This window comes from Rattus norvegicus, chromosome 19, assembly GCF_021556685.1.
Source record: "Rattus norvegicus strain SHRSP/BbbUtx chromosome 19, alternate assembly SHRSP_T2T, whole genome shotgun sequence".
NCBI lineage: Eukaryota > Metazoa > Chordata > Mammalia > Rodentia > Muridae > Rattus > Rattus norvegicus.
The window spans coordinates 62,380,881-62,398,769 of NC_141552.1; the positions used below are offsets into that span (position 1 = coordinate 62,380,881).

General features: G+C 43.3%; 1 protein-coding gene across 2 annotated transcripts in view; it reads left to right on the forward strand.

The window, feature by feature from the left end:
• Positions 1-17,889, forward strand: part of Cdh13 (cadherin 13) — a 1,039,744-nt gene that overhangs the window by 909,096 nt on the left and 112,759 nt on the right. The window contains exon 8 of one of the 2 annotated variants that reach the window (XR_015643278.1): positions 1,765-2,073. Coding sequence is in view for 1 of the 2 variants with exons in the window: in NM_138889.2 (NP_620244.1) it covers positions 1,765-1,905 (141 nt within the window). In the remaining variant the exon portion in view is untranslated. 2 annotated transcript variants of the gene reach the window in all.

Sequence of the window (17,889 nt, forward strand, 5' to 3'; positions counted from 1 at the left end):
TTGGAGAGTCGGTAGCAAAGGCAAGGCAGTTTATCAGCAGGTTCTGACTGAACATGGAGAACAGTTTTCAGGCCTAAAGCAAGACCCTCCTCCTTTTCTTCTCACTCAGCAATCAGGAGGGCGCCATCTTGCATGCCAGCGAGGTCTTATCTTTCCCTCTGTTGCTTACTCTTTTTCTCAGCAAAAGCTACATGCGGCCTCTTCTCTGTCTGTTGTAAAATAAATACTGTATTTTAAAGCTCACCAGGCCCGTAACCTTCTTGTGTCTGTGGCTCAGCTGACTGGGCAAGCTCAGGTGGCTCTTAGTAACTTTCTAGTCTAAATTTCTAGTTGGAAGGTGGGTAGCTAAGCAGAGCTGGTCAGGGGAGGGAGGCATCAAGACTAGCAGACGTCAGTCATATCTTGGTTATTTGTTTGTTTGCTTTTTTTTTTTTTGTTCTTTTTTTCGGAGCTGGGGACCGAACCCAGGGCCTTGCGCTTCCTAGGCAAGCGCTCTACCACTGAGCTAAATCCCCAACCCCGTTTGTTTGCTTTTTTAACTCTGCATTTGGACCTAATCTGACTCAAGGCAGTTTTCAAAATGAACCATCAGATCTTTGGTTAAAACTTTTTCTTGATTCCTTGTGAGTTTCATACCATGCACCACAGTCCCACTTAGCTCCCTGTCCCCTTGTACTCACCTCTCCCCTTTACAACCTCCCACACAAAACAAAAACAAACGAACAAACAAGCATAGAAAACATCCCATCACGGAAGCTGTAGTGTGTCACCGTGTCCCATGGTACATCCCTCTCTCTGTCCATACTTCTTCACTTTCAAATATTTATTGCCATGATTCATTGGTCTGGTTTGAGGTCTCTGGCTTCTGTGACACCATTAGTATTGGATCCTCAGTGGGACTCCTCCTGGCCATCCTTTTGCTTCCTAAGTCATGACAATCCTGCAGTGTTGGAACTGTCACATTTTATTTCTCATAAACATGACCTTTGAGATCTGACTAAGAGTCAAGAAATGCATTCATAGAAAGATCTAACCATACAGTCTCACTTATGGTAAATTTAATCAGTTCAAGTTTACATTAAAATACACAGTCCTGATAGAGTATTCTGGGATAGGAAAAGAACAGTAAGGAAATACCACAGGAGAGAGGCTAAACCTCATTCATTTCCACCTGTACATTGGGAACGGTGGCATGGAGTGCTTGCTAGAAAGATCTACTATATTGATGCATGTAAAGTATTGGGACCCCAGGGTTCCTAAAGCTGCCATCTTTGTCCTGACCTCAGGAGTGGAGTTAGCCTACACCCAGATCAGCTTCAGAAGGTTCCTTGAAATGACAGATGTAGGTACGAACATCCAACATGAGTATATGCACACACCCAGGGCATAGAACATTCTAGAATGTATAAGATCCCCATGCCCCCTCAACAAGGACAAGTCAATAGACTCCATTCTGATTGTCATTTACAGTCTATAGAAGTCAACTATCACTCTGGAGTGATTTCAAAGGTATACATACATATACACATACATACATACATACATACATACATACATACATACACACATGCACACATACACATACAGACACACATGCACACATACATACATGTGCGCATGCTCACACACACACACACCCATATAAAATACATGGTCAGTTATGGATGCCTTCTCTAAGAAGGCATAGGGAACATGCTGACCAGTTTTCCAAAGCAGTGCCTCAAAAGTAACCACTGTCTTCTTTGATGCTTTCTTGCTTTGTAGACTCTGGAAAACCCCAAGTATGAACTGATCATCGAAGCTCAAGATATGGCAGGACTGGACGTTGGATTGACAGGCACGGCCACAGCCACCATTGTGATCGATGACAAAAATGATCACTCACCAAAATTCACCAAGAAAGAGGTAAGCCCCGTGACAGTGTTACAGGGCCCCTGTGTCTAAAATGCCCAAGCACTGGGAGACTAAAAGCACTTAGTCTTGTTAAAGTCCACAAGAAAATAACCTTTAATACCAAAGCGCCATTTCCAACGTGCTGTGTGATGTGAGTGCTGTTGCAGTTTTCCCATAATGGTAAGTGCAGACAGAAAGGCCTGTCTGAGCAGCAGGGAGGAGGTACAGTGGATTTTGATAATTGCAAAGTGGCCCACGGACATAAAAACACCCAGGTTATTGTGTGTAGAGGACCACTGTTTATAATAGGTACAGCCATGTGCTTTCCATTTATACCAATGGAGCAGCATTCAGGAAGGGTCTGAGGATGTAAGCTCTCATTCTCCTGATGACTTGGCGCCTGACCAAGAAGCTACAAGCACCATACATGGGATGGACACATGCTAAGCTTACGGCTTCTTTGGGTCAGAGCCAAAGTCACATCTTCAATACCCTGGCTCCTAAGCTGGTGAGGGGCATAGCGAAGGGCGTGCTCTTTGCGAAATTCTGGGATGAGGGTGGTAGAGAGGGTGACAGGATGAAGATAGTTATGGAGAACAGGTAGCATGGACCACGTCGCCACAGCAACTGTGAAATTCTAAACGTGAGCTGTTCTGATCCAAAGGGCCATTGCATGAGTTCTGTGTCTATAGTGTGAATGAGGAGGTGTGCATGCTTAAATGTTCACACACGTGGGCCACACATTTGTATGTACAAGTATATGCAGGTTTGTGCACATGCATATGGAAGCCAGAGGTTCGTATCACATAGCATCCTCAATAGCTCTCTACCTTATACACTGAGGCAGGGTCTCTCACTTGATCCGGAGATCATGGTTTTGGCTAATCTAGATAGTCAGCTTGCTCTGAATACTCTAGCTCTGTCTCTGAGTACTAGGCTGCCATCATGCCTACCCTGCTGCCCTGTGGAAACTAGGGATCCAAACACTTTTCCTGGTAACTATGTCTATGAAGAGAGGAAGATGGGTTGTAGGCATGAAGGCCAAGGCTTGATGGCTCGGGATGGAAATCCTGATCCTTTAGAGTTGAGACTGTCTTGGATGCTGTCCAAGTGTTCTCTGGTATGAACTTCTGCACACATGAGCATGTTCCACAATGGGTTCATGGATGTGTGTGGTTGTTGAGGATATGTGTTTTCCACATTTTGTGTATATAGTGTTCTGTATATAGTGGGTAGGGTACCTTTTTCTCTGTTTCAGAGAAAGAACTCTTTAATAGAGAAGCTGTAACCAGTTACATATGACAAGACTAGGAATTCAATAAAGATGTTTAACTCACATCAAACTTTCAAGCAGATGGTCTATGGAAAGTAACAGCATTATCATATCAGCTTCTGTCTTAGTTACTTTTCTATTGCCATGACAAAATGCCATGACCAAGGAAACTTATAGAAGAAACCACTTAATTTGAGGCTCACAGATCCCAAGGCTTACCACATGGCCATCATGGTAGGGAGCATAGAAAATGGCACTGGAACCATAACTGAGAGCTCACATCCGTATCCACAAGCATGAGGCAAAGAGCTAACTGAGAATGGCATGGGCTTCTGAAACCTCAAAGCCTGCCCCTAATAACACCTCCTCCAAAAAGGCCACTCCTCCCAATCCTTCCCAAACAGCTCCACCAACTGGAACCAAGCATTTAAACGTATGGGGGCCATTCTCATTCAAATCGCCACAGCTTCTTTTTTTTTTTTTTTTTTTTTTTTTTTTTTTGGTTCTTTTTTTCGGAGCTGGGGACCGAACCCGGGGCCTTGTGCTTCCTAGGTAAGCGCTCTACCACTGAGCTAAATCCCCAGCCCCATCGCCACAGCTTCTAAAGGAAACCTTCTGATTTCTGGCTGGAGCTCAATAGATGTCCAATTAACTCCAGCTGACCAACTTACATTTTCCTGTCAATCTCAGGCTTGGCGAGGTGGGGAGGTGGAGCAATCAGTTTCATGTTTATTTTAACACGCTGTCTTTTCAATTAAAACCAGGTATCAATCATTTTCTTCATTCAGTCACCCTATTTCACTTTCAAAGTATACCTTATGTTAATGATTGTTGATTTCTACCTAAGAATTAAATTTTTACAATTTAATATATTTTTATTAATTCTTTGACAATTTCATACATAGTATTTGGATTATATTCACCCCCCAAACTTGTCCCTATTACCTCTCCCAGATCTACTCCCTTATCCACCCAATGTTGTGCTCCCCCACACACCCTCTTTTGATAACCCTCTGAGACCAGTTTGTGCGATCAATATGCTTAATATGAAGCTATCTACCAGTGTGTGACCCACCCTACCAAGGCCCACACCCCTAAAGAAAACTGACTCTCCCACCCCTAGCAGCCACCAACTATCAAGAGCCTCTCAGCTCATGAGCCCCTCCCGACTTCCTGCTGCAACGTTGACGTGTTCCATCTTGTGCAACTTAAGTTCTTCTCAAGTATAAGTTTTGAGATCGAACTGCAACAATACAGTATGTGTGACTAAAAAACATAAAAGACCATACAACGTCACCCCAGACCCCTGTTGGAAAGATAAGAGCAAGTAAGACTAGAGGAGAGGCCCAGTTTTCACAGAGGGGTGAAGCTGCACCCAGAGATTTGGGCAGATGCTCACAGCAGACGGTCAGAGGCAGCCTGGGATGCAGTCTCTGTTTCCCTCATAGCTCAAGAGCCTTACCTTTCTGGTGCCTTTTGCTTTTCCGGTATGAAGATATGTTCTTAACTACCTACTGATACTTCCTAATTCTTTTTCTCGTGCCTGTCACCCTGCAGAGCCTCCAGGGCTTCATCTCACCTGAGATGGTAGCACAGGTGGCATCATTTGTTACAGGAAAAAAAAAAATGATAACAAAAGGTCTCGTCTTTCCTCCAGCACAGTGAATTCTTTAAAATTTGCTTCGTATGATTGACAGCCCAGAGGCTGCTTTGCCCTCAGAACACATTTCCTGTCGCGCGCCCAATGTCCCGCCAGCAAGAACGACGCGTGGCAACAGGATTCTTCTGCGAGCAAGCCTTTACTGTGTTACAGCTCTTCTTAGTGTTACAGCTCTCTTAGTGTTACAGCTCTCTTGAACAGGGACCCCGAGCAGCAAAATCGCTCGGCTTATATAGACAACAGTATGCTAATTATCTCTCAGGGATTGGTGGGGCTTGGATCACCCCACTACTTGTCCTCCAGGGATTGGCCGAGAATGAATCACCTCATTAGCATATTAACGGTCAACTAACACCTGGTGCATAAACCGCACATGTGCAGTACCGCTGTTCACCACTAGAGGGAGCCCTAGCAAGGGGACAAGCCTGCACATGCGCAGTAAGTCGTTTATATCCAGACAAGGCTGGATGTCGGCGCCATCTTTGTTTCGCCGCGCCGCTCTCTACATCTCCCCCTTTTTTGTTTAATAAAATGACTGGTCTAGATCTGGGTGTCACGTCAATCTTGTCATTGCTCCTGTCTTAGGTCGTTCTCATCCAAACTCGGCCTTACCCGTCATAGAGTTACCCTATCGCCACCGGGCCCCGTGTCTTAGGTTGGTCCGAGTTCGAGGAAAGTTGCCCGTCCCTGGATACAATGACTCCACATGACTGTGACAAAAATGATCTAGGGCGAACTCTTGATCTTTCAAAGAGGCCAGCCATATGTTGGGAGAAGCACCCTTTTTAATGGTGGTCATAGCCTGGTAAACAACCATTTTGTGTCTGGCATGTTCTCTTTTTAAACAGCCAATAAGCCAGAGACCTACTCCGCATCCCAGGAGGACAATAGCTCCCCGGGACAAACATGCCCGCCCACTCCTTGAAAAGGGAGAAAGCATTGGTAATCCATGAGGTAAAGTCTTCAACTGTGATGGGGTCCAGCCTAGTGCTGTTGAGGACAGCAATCTGCATCAGCAATTGTCTTGATAGTTGCTCTGCTTTCATGGACCAGTTTCCTTTCAGATAATTCGAGATTTCTTTGCTCTGTTGAAAATTCTGAGAAAAGTTAGCTCACAAAGGAATAATGCATAAACCTCTAAGGGAGGAAACACAAGACAGCTGTGTCATATGATACAGTGCTTCAATTTGTTCTTGAACTAAATCTATCCTTTGATTGGCTAATAGAAGGCCAGATGCCAAATGGGTATTAAATTCTTCTTGTATCTCTAGCACCACTGCAGTTCTTTCTACAATCTGATTGACAGTCTCAGCCGTCTGTATTTGATTGGTCATAGCGATTTCAGCTGTGGTAGCTGCGGCAGCAGACAGCACAATGGCTGAAATTATGGCTGCCGTAATTCCAAAATCTCTTTTGGCTCTCAGCAAATTAAGAATAGGAAAGCTATCTGGGTTTGCCTCCACTGGGATTGGCACAAAGGAGGGAATCTTAACTATCACTGCGGTGTCATTAGTGCCATCCCAGCATTCAGCTAAATAGCAGACTACATCAGAGCTATTACAATTTAAAGCACCACTGCTTACATTAGTGCTTATCAGAAAAAAGGTGATCTAGCACATACTGAAGTACTAGTGGCAGTATTATTTACCAAGAGGTTATTATATTGAATATTGATCAACCTGGTATCACCTTTTTCTGGTAGCTGAAACATTATACAGCACGAAGTTCTCTCCCATCAACCTAGCAAAGGGGGTCAGGGATGTATATGCCCCTTGCTCACTGGACAGCACCCATTGAAACCAAGACCAGAGATTATGCTTGTCAGTCTTATTCTCAAAACAGTAGAATTGCTATGAACTGGCATGGGTACTGGCCAGGATCTGGCAATAGCCCACAGGGTGAGCGAATTAACCTGTATTACCATTCCCAGTAGTAATAGTAGGGTTCGTAGTCTCATCTTCAGGAAGAGCAGAAGGCAATTTTCGAGTCAAACACTCAGGTACCCAAATTGGATTTTCTTGATTCTGCGGAAAAACACAAATCGCTCCCCTAGATCTCGAAATCACGGGATCTGGGCCACGCCATTCATCAGTTAAGACATCCTTCCACTTTACTTCTACATTAGTTATAGGTGTAGTAGCAGCATGGCGATCCATGGCAGAACGGCCATGCGCATCCAAAATTAAGAAATTTAGAGTAAAAAGAGCTAAAGAAAGTTGTTCTTTTGGTGTTCAGCTGCTGGCAATTCCCCCTTTTTGTTTTTGTATAAGCTCTTTTAAGGTACGATGTACTCTTTCCACAATTCCTTGACCTTGGGGATTGTATGGCAATCTTGTAGTATGTTTGACCTGCATTGTCTGGCAAAATGCCTGAAAGGACTTTGCAGTGTAGGCAGGCCTGTTGTCTGTCTTGAGACTATCAGGCTTTCCCCAGGCTGCCCATGCCTCTAAGCAATGGCTAATGGCATTACGAGCCTTTTCACCAGTCATCAGAGTAGCATGTATAATACCGGAATAGGTATCAACAGAAACATGAGCATATTTTAAATTTCCAAATTGAGATATGTGTGTGACATCCATCTGCCAAAGTTTTAGCTGGATCAGACCACGAGGGTTAATACCACATGAGGAGGGTGGTGAAATTGAACACAATTTTGGCAACGTAACACCACATCACAAGCTGCAGCTCTAGAGATTTTTAAATTTTTGTTGAAGAGTAAAAGCAGGTACATGAAACTTTTGATGAAATCCTCTAGCGAGATCAACCGGAGTGGCATGAAAAATAAACTCTCTACGAGTACTAGCATCCACCAGGGTGTTATTACTGGTCATGGGACCAGGCAAATTAGTATGGGCTCGAATATGTTGTATAAAAATTTTATTTTTTCTGGCCCAAATCAAATTTTGTAATTCTAAAAGAATTTGACATACGGTACTACTCGACCAAATTGGCCCTGCAATTTCAAGTGAGTGCACAGCATTAACTACATAAGCAGAATCAGAAATTAAATTAAAATAATCATGAAATCTTTTGAAAACTTTCAATACAATTTTATATTCTGTAATTTAGGGGGTACCTGGACTGTATTGAATTAATACTGGTTCTTGAGAATCAACCATATAGGCACCTACACCTGTTTTGGAGCCATCTGTATAAATATCTAACAAAGGCTCTGGCAAAGGCTCTGAGGCAGTGATCTTAGGAAAGATCACTGGATGTTCAGTAAAAAAAAAATTGTAGCAAAGGATCCTTAGGATAATGATTGTCAAACTCTCCATCAAAACTACAGCGTAATATGGCCCAATCATCTATCAAGGCACACAATGTTTCTATTTGAGCTGTTGTATATGGTATAATAATTTTCTTGGGTAAAATACCAAAATGCTGAATACAAGATTTAACGCCTAACACAGCAAGCTGTGCAACAGCAGAAGTGTAATATTCAAGGGTCTTATTTGGAGAAGTATGGGGATAAATCCAAAGAAGTGGACCTTGTTGCCATAGCACTCCTGTAGGCTGACAAAAGGTTCTTAGTATACACAAAAGCAGATCTTCCTTTTCCTTGTACCTTCTTAGCATTGCCTTTTCTAATCTTCTACTTTCCTCCAATGTTACATTTTTTTTAAAACATATCCAATAACTTAAAAGCCAATAGTCCATAACCAAGGCATGTAGAGAATATTCATTCATTTAAAACCAATCAGAAAACAAAAATGAAGTGGCTACACATACCTTTAATATTTAAATCAATCACCATTTTTACTTTTTCTAGCTGTAGTTTTAAGAGAAACACCTTGTCACCTGTTGAGTCCAATAATCACAGTCAAAGATTTTTCTAAGAGAGACAGCGATCAGTTCCGTTACCTTAGAAGCTGTGAAGCTCCTTGTGTCTTTAGGATCGGCTAGTGTAAACATTTAGCCAGCCCCCTGGGGAGCTTGCCCAGCCGACTTAGGCTTCTAGCTACAGATGCAGGCTCCAAAAGCCAATTGAAACTTTTTATTTATTTGTTCCTTTCTTGAAAGGAGTTAAAGCTACATCAATGGGTGAATCAACCAGCATTTAAAATTTTAACCTTTTCTTTTAAACATGAAACACAAAACATTCAAGCAAGGAGAAGCAAAACCCAGACATAAATTGACATACATGGACAGCTTGGTGCACCAAGGACAGACAATAGACACAGAGGAAAAGAACTAGATGGTGTTCCACCAAAAGGACCCAAACATCCTACCTAAAGAACCCAGAACCAGAAATAAGCACTTCTCCAATAGGAGCCAGCAAGGAGGCAAGACGTCTCCCACCTCCTTCTGTTCCCAGGAGAGCTCCAAAAAGTTTAAGCTCATTTCCTTCTTTTGCCAAAGCATCTGTGGAGAGTTCGGGAGGAATGTTTTTCTCAACCCCATTCTCTCTCTTGTCCACGGTGTAAACTGTCTCTAGTCAGGGTCCAAAGACTAGAAGCATCTATGAGAATCAACTTTGCTTCTCTAGATTTTAACATAACTCTAAAAGAACACATACACAAAAACATTTTACCATTATTACCTTGTCCACTACCACTACCCCAAATCTTTATCTTTGCACATGCTTTCAGTTTCTGTGATCCTTCTGAATTCTGCTTACTGGGGCCTTTAAAATCTGTATCCACCACCTGAGTTCCCATTCGAGGGGTCAATATGAGTCTGGTGGTCGAACTGAGGTCGAGTCCTGCGCTTCCCTTGTTGCTCTGCGGGAGGCCCGGGACCCGATGGTTCTACCTTTAGTTTCACTTTCTCTAAGCTGTCGGTGATGCTTTCTAGATTGTCTGACATTTCTAAGGTCAAGGCTTTTAAAGAATATATCTTATTTGTTTCCTGGTCCTGATTATCCTCTTTTTTTATCTCTGCCTTCTCTCTGTTCCTTTTATCTCCTTTTCTTTTCTTTTTTTCTTTGGAGACCTTTTCTCCCTCTGACATACTTTGTTGCTCTGCAAGGACCCTCTGATCTGTCCTAACGGCTCTAACGGCTTCCTCACATTGTTTATCCTCTAAGCAGGCAGGGACCATTTGCCAAAGAGGTTTTGGTCCGGGCTTAAGCTTGCCGTCTGTGGCTTCTCTATCCCACACAAAGAAAAAAAGAAACAAAATTACCAGCCTTGCCCACAAAGGATCCATAACTTTAGGTTTCTTCACAGTGGCTCTCCACCTAGGCCCATATCTTTCTTCCTCATATATGGCTGCCTCTTCCTCTAATTCCTCCTCCTCGGACTCTGACAACTCTTGCTCAGAGTCACTGCCAGCCAGTTCTAAGGCTTCTAATTCTTTTAATGGATACAAAGTATCCTCTCCGGTTGACTTGAACTTCGTCCTCCGGGGCATACCTATTTTTTCCTCTGGCAGCGTTTCTTCCCCCTTTTGTATCTCTTTCACTTTTGTTTTAGTAACCTTTTTCTTTTTTGCGCGCTCCTAATTTCTCACTCCGCTCCGTTTCTGACATGCTCTGTTAAATCCAAAAAGGGGCATGTCTCTCGGAAGCCTAATTTCTCACTCTGCTCCGTTTCTGACATGCTCTGTTAAATCCAAAAAGGGGCATGCCTCTCGGAAGCCTAATCTCTCACTCTGCTCCGTTTCTGACATGCTCTCTTCCAAAAAGGGGCATGCCTCTCGAAGCTTACCTTTTAATTTACCTTCTCGCAGTTCTGAATCCTCTTCAGCACACTGAAGGGTCCCCTCGGCACCGGCGATGTTGGTTCCCGGGTCTCGGCACCACTTGTCACGCGCCCAATGTCCCGCCAGCAAGAACGACGCGTGGCAACAGGATTCTTCTGCGAGCAAGCCTTTACTGTGTTACAGCTCTTCTTAGTGTTACAGCTCTCTTAGTGTTACAGCTCTCTTGAACAGGGACCCCGAGCAGCAAAATCGCTCGGCTTATATAGACAACAGTATGCTAATTATCTCTCAGGGATTGGTGGGGCTTGGATCACCCCACTACTTGTCCTCCAGGGATTGGCCGAGAATGAATCACCTCATTAGCATATTAACGGTCAACTAACACCTGGTGCATAAACCGCACATGTGCAGTACCGCTGTTCACCACTAGAGGGAGCCCTAGCAAGGGGACAAGCCTGCACATGCGCAGTAAGTCGTTTATATCCAGACAAGGCTGGATGTCGGCGCCATCTTTGTTTCGCCGCGCCGCTCTCTACAATTTCCCTCTTGGAAAACTTGTATAAATGTTAAAGATAATTGTCATATTGGAGAAAATCTCTATCAACCTTCCGTCCCGGACACAGGAGTTGTTCGTTTTCCAGTGATCCTGTGTCGCAGCTAATCTTTACACGGATACCACGTGTCCACCAACCTGTCATCTGTGGTCCTGTCTTGTGGCCTGTATGAGTGCCATGTTGTCTTTATTGATATGAATGTGATGAGTGGAGTCACCAAGTATGTAAATCTCTTTCTAATGGGCTTATTATACGACTTCCTTCTTCATTGAACCTAGCAAACCATAAAGGAGCTATTTCACCGTTGCTGTGGAATATCTGCTTTTCTTGTACAGAATTGGCTGAGGCAGAAAGATGGGGGGGGGGCGGTTATGTCATTTCTAAATTGATCACGTTTGGTCCCTAATCTATTAAGGTTTTATTAGTAGTAGGTTTGTTGAGACATTTAAGTAGCATAGAGCTCAGCCTTTGTTAATCTGTAATTTATCAGATTTTAATAGATTAGCAAAATCATGTGGCCATAACTACTCTCCAATTTAAGAACATTTTTTGTTATCCCACAAAGAAACCTGTACCCTGAGCACTCATTTCTCATTTTCCTACCCCTCAACTCTAGCAATTAGTCTACTTTAATGTCCACAGATTGGCTATTCAGGGCATTGCTGATCGAGAGAATCCTGCAGTATTCTATGTGAGTGGCCTCTCTGCTTAGCATGGTTCCAAGCTCCTCCATGTTGTAAAGCCAATCCAGACAGACATGAGACAGAGAAACTCCCCGTCTTCCTCCTTTTTTTCTCCAGAAGTCTGAGATGATGTATTTACCTGCCCTTCCAGGATTCCATCCCATCTACCGTTGAGCGTGCCCATAGAGATTCTCCTGCTTTCAAATGGTGTTTCCCCCACTAGGAGAGCCCTTTAAAACTCACAGCATCTAGACACATAATTACATGTTCCCTTCGCTCAGTGGAGATTCATCCCCACAGCCATCTTTCTGAGAAAATCGAACCTACATAAATTATTGGATTTGGTGACTTCTCTGGAGGGTGGAGCTCAAAACATTTTAATAACCAGATAAATCTGAGAAAATGGCTAAACTTTTTTTTCAAACAGGTCCCAACTCCCTCTTGCCATAAAGCATTTTAATGCCATCAGAGTGAAATTTGTGAGAACTTCTTTCAGGCCTTGGAATCTCCACTTAGCTAGCAGTCTCAGTTTGGCTGAGATCTTGAACAAAACTTAAACCTGCACCATTGAGGTCTTCCTCTCAGGCTTTGGGCAGATGATGGCATAATCCCAAATGTAAATTCAGTGGATGTTTGAAGGGACTGGAACAGCATGCATATGCATTAGCAACTTTCAACTCTGTAAATAGTAATGTTTCCCCAAAGGCTGTCTAGTCCCATGCAAAGCCTTCATCTAAGGTCCAGCTCACACACTGCATCCTAAACTTGCCATCCCCTAATTGAGGAGGATTTTTATGAAAATCAGTTGATGTTCTTTTTCCTTGCTCACCTTCTAAGGAAAAACTCAACTCATTGCCTTCTTCTTCCATACCAAGGATCATGGGAAACATGAGAGCCTCCATTAAATCTTCAAACTTCAGAGGCCCCTCAGGCAGGCCAGAGGCTGCATTTTCTGGTTTTGGTGGGATTTTTTTATAAACTATCTATCCAGGGAAGGGATCCTGTGTCATTGCACCTGTGTACAGAACAGAGGGCAACTTTTGGGAATCAGTTCTCTGCATCCACCATGTGGGTCCTGAGGATCAAACCTGGGTAGTCAAGCTTGGCAGCAGGTACTGAGCCGTCTTATCAGCCCAGAGAGTTAAATTTCTTGATCACAAAGAGTAAGTAAAGGAAACCATTTCTCCAAGGAAAAGCCATGATCTATGAATAGAAGCCATCTTCCAGACACCTCCCTTTCAACTAAGGGAGGAGGGGTAACTTCACTCCTTCAATTACCATTCTCTGGCAGCAGAGTGGCATCATATACAATATTGAAACACCCATGGTGACTCTAGACTGTGTTCAGTATGACTGAAAATATGTAGATTTTTTTTAATGGAAAAAAAATGCTATCCATCTTGTGGCTGCTTCTTCTAGTTGCTCCTGGAGGTAGACCAGATAGCCAAGTGATTGATTGCATTCCTCAGTCTTTTGTAATTATATTCATGTTGCATTGAGCCCCATCATCCCTGTGTGAACTCCTATGCAAATTCTGAACCTCAATCACCCTCAGGTGATGCTCAGAGGGTCAGGAGGAACCCGGTGGTGATAAAAGCCGTTTTTTCACTCCAGCTGGCAGAGCCTCTGCACCGAGCCCCACCACAGCCGTGTCCTCTGAAGACTCCACACATCTGTCTCTCTTCCAAAGCAACCACCTCACACTAAAAGCAACAGCCACATGGTTTCTAAAATGCCTACTGTGTGGCCCTGATAATGTTGCATGGCTACTGCCAAAGTGCAGCTTGCAGAGGTAAACGTGAATTCCGAATAAAAAGCCAAGAGCCGTGAGAGTGGAGCATGCTGGGGTATGGCACAGCCTATGCCTGTAAACTGCCTTGTACTGAGCCATTTTATAAATAAGATCATTGAGCCCTGGGCACAGTTGGCCACATACTCTGCTCACCAACCATACCTACCCTCATTCCTGCAAGTCATCAACATACCCTCAAGCCACTGTATATATGTTCTGTTTCCTTTAACTCCAACTCCTTTCCTTTCCTTTGTTCCTAGAACCCATCCCCCCAGTTTAACCTTTAATGTCCAAGTTTTCAATCTCCCAGTTTGCTGCTTCTACTCTGTTCCAACACAGGTTTGATGTGCCGCCGGCTTAGTAATGTCATGTTGTCTTTTTGTTATGTCCTCACTAGATAGACTCCTGTACTAGTTTCATTTCTGTTGTTATAATAAAGTACCCTGGCACAAAGCAACTTAGGGGAGAAAGGGTTTATTTCAGATAACGATTCTAAGTTACAATCCATTATTGTGAGGAAGCCAAAGCAGGAACTTAGTCACTTCATTTTCACAGTCAAGAGCAGAGAGAAACAGATGCTTACATACTTACTAGCTTGCTTGCTCACTTGCCTGCTTGCTTGCACTCAGCTCTAGTGCTCTTCTCTTACACAGTTTAGAACCCTCTGCCTAGGGAATGGTGATACCCACTGTGGGCATGGTACTACCCAATGTGGGGTGGGTCTCCCCACTTCAGTTAATGCCATCAAGTAAATTTCCCACCGATGATGAAAACCAACCTAATCTAAACACTCCTTCATTGAAACCCTCTCTCCAGGTGATTCTAGGTTGTATCAAGTTGACATTTAAAGCTAGCCACCATTGCTCCCTGACACCACTTGAGTGCTTTGGTAGCCATGGTGCCTTCATTGCTCTCCATTGGTTTCTCTAGCACTAAGAGTGGGGAAGCAGTAAAATGTTTGATTTGAGATTTTCTTTTGTGATATGGGCCTTACTTTGTATCCCAGGCTGGCCTCAAACTCATGGAGATCCTCCTGCCTCAGTTTCTTAAGTGCTAGGATTATAGGTGAAAGCCTTTATACCCAGCTAGAGACGAGTCTGTTATTCATGCAACCTATATTAATTTCAGACTGCATTCCAACTTCTTTCAAGTCTGTGACGCACAGCGTATTGCGTGTATGTCTTTGTCTGAGGCATATTGCTTCTTTATTGTGTATCTCATTCTCTTACAATATATACATATCTACAGGCACGCATCCCACTGTGATGCATAATATTCCCTTCCAATGTGCCATGCAATCATCTGCTTCTTTCACCCCTCATAAACTGGACCATGCCATGGTTAATGTTTGCTGCCAACTGCTCTCAGAATTACAGACCTTGGGGCTTATCTGTAAGGGTCCTCCCAGAGAATACCCTTCATCTGGGAAGTGAAGACCCTCTCTAAATGTGGGCTTGATACCTGATCTAAATAAAAGGTGGAGAAGGGATCAGGGGAGCCTACTGAGTATCAACATTCCCTGCCCTCTGCTTCCTGCTCTGTGGAGATGTGAGGTAAGGAATCCCACGTCTGCCTAGGTAACATCCCTACAATGATGTGCTGCACACTCAGCCTATGAACCAGAAGAACCTCTTGCTCACTTCAGTTGCTTCTTGTTGAGTACTTGGTCACTGTAGTAAGTAACTAGCACCCAGTCTGTCAAGTGGCAGATACCTTATAAACTGATGAGCAAGGGATAGAGTATAAATTCTTAACAGTGAACCTCAGAGGCCATCAAAGGTTAAAGAATCATGTTAAAGGGGCCTCTGGGAAGGATCGCACCCAAGCCATAGCTTAAATAGGTAAGGAATAAACATTGCTCAGCGCATATAGTGTGTACCCATCTCCTATGGCACCAGAAGCTGCTACAAGTGAATATGGTGTCCCTCCACCACCACAGCAAGTCCCCAGCACTCTAATTCAGTCTTTCTGGGGTGAACTGAAGGCCAAGATGCCTGGAGGGAACATCCTTTTCAGAACTGAATCAACTCATTGGATAAACTGCCAGAGCCCCGAATCGTCTTTCTTATCAGTCAAGGAAGAAACAAGAAACAAGAAAATCCAATGTTGATAAATAATACATAAAGGGCCCTCGCAGTGGAGACAGTGAAGAGAATCCTATGAGGCAAAAGAACGAGCAAGGGAAAAGCCTGCAGAGCTCCTGCTCACTTTGGTTCTTTCTTCTAAGTGAGATTAAACGGAGCAGCCCAGAATTGATTCCAATATATCACTTGTTCCAGAGCAAAACCTGGTTCAGTTAGAGACAGAGCACCCTTCCCCAGGCTCCTGCCACATTTTATTCTTGCCGCTGACCTGCCCAATTCCAAGCTCATGGCATTTTATAAGAAGGCTCTTTGGTTGTCCTTCTCGTTCTTGTGACTGAAGACCCCTAAAAACAACTCATGGCTTTAGTCAATTGTGGAGAAGCAACTAAAGCAGCATACCCCTATGCAGAAAGGAAACAGAGCTGAGCCTAACAGGAAGGGGCTAGGGCCAGATATGGTCCTCAAGGACGTGTAGTCCAGTGACTACTTTCTTCAACCAGGCCCCACCTTCCACGGTACCACCTTCTGATCATTTATTCAGGGGTGTGTGTGTGTGTGTGTGTAACTTGCCCAGAATGCTAGGTCTATATGTTCTCCTTCAATACCTCTGGAGTCTCCAGATCAGCATATTGCCTTCCACATCTAAAGCCCTAGATGTCACCTGTTCAAAAGACAGCCCATTCACAGCTGGATAGTTAGGGAATCATTGTTTTATATATTTCTGTGTATGTGTGTATGTGTATACATGTGTGTTAATTTGTATGTCAACATGTATATTATATATACACGTTTGCTTATTATGTGTTTATATGCATATGTAATGTTGCATATATGCCTATATTGGTATCTGTAGATACGTGTATGCCTGTATATATGTGAATGTATTTGTGTATATTATATGTGTATGTAAATATATATGTATATATATGTATACATGCATATATGTGTGTGCATATAAATATTCATATATGTGCCTGTAGATGCATATGTGTGTATATGTAAATGAATTTATGTATTTATGTGTATATATGTGTGTGCATATATTTGTGAATGTGTGTATTATGTATATGTATATTGTGTGTGTCTATCCATTGGTACATGTATATGTGTCTATATATAGGCATGTGTATGTGTGTGTGTCTATATCCAGATATCTATGTTAGTTTGTCTATGTTTATATGTAGGTATGTGCATGTGTCTATGTGAAGATATATGAACGTATCTATTTGTAGGTAGGTGTGGGTATGTGTGTGTGCCTATATGTAGATATATGTGCAAGTAGATATGTATATGTATATTGTGTGTCTGTGTGAAAGACAGGATCCACACATACCTGGGGAGCATAACCTGTTCTCAGATCTGCTGACTGCCCTGGAGTCTGGGCAGGGCATAGCCTCCTCAGGGCCTGCATTTTATTTGAAGGCCATGAGCAGAGTCCCCCTCCTCTACCAGTGGACAGGGGTGACTCTGAGGCCACAGGGTCTCCAGGCTTCTGTCACATGCACTGCAGATCAGCTCTTTCCCCTTCTACCGAGACATGTGAGCGGCTGGTTTACAAAATCAAATTGAACTCGCTGCCCTGTCTAAAAGCATTCTACAAGCTCAATACTTACCTATTTTTTTTTTCCAGAGCTGGGGACTGAACCCAGGGCCTTGCGCTTCCTAGGCAAGCGCTCTACCACTGAGGCAAATCCCCAACCTACTTACCTATTTTTTAAAAAATAATTTTTTTAGCGAGCAGAGAACCAGCAATCGGAATCCTGGCATATTCTCCAATATCAACATAAAGGATGCATGGAATCAGAAGCTCAATACAGTTTGTTGAACGCATACATTTTCATGGTAACTTGGTAATCGCCACCCTACAAAAGCTCTTGTCCTGGGTGTTTATACTGCTGAGGGAAAATTACTTCCGCATTTGCAGCGAGCTAGACTCGTTTCCGGTGGAACAGCAATCTGTAATTACCCTGTACAAGAAGTACCAGGTTCAAGGGGGAAATGGCTGAGCTAATTCACTGCGGGCCTGGGCCTGCACAATTTACCTAAATAAAGATGGCCCAGAGAAGTTGTCGTGAGCCAGCTGAAAACCATTCTCTGAAGACTTTTAAAATATATTTTATGGTGAAGATGTTGCCCAATTCTCCCAGGATTAATTCCTATCCAGCCAAGAAAAATTGCATCTTCCAATTTCCATTCTAAAGTCTGAACTTTTACTTTATAAATGAATTTTCCCTCCAATTCAGGAAGTGCTGGCTGCATTACAGATTTTAATGCTGCCATTATAGGATCATAATTTTAAGAACC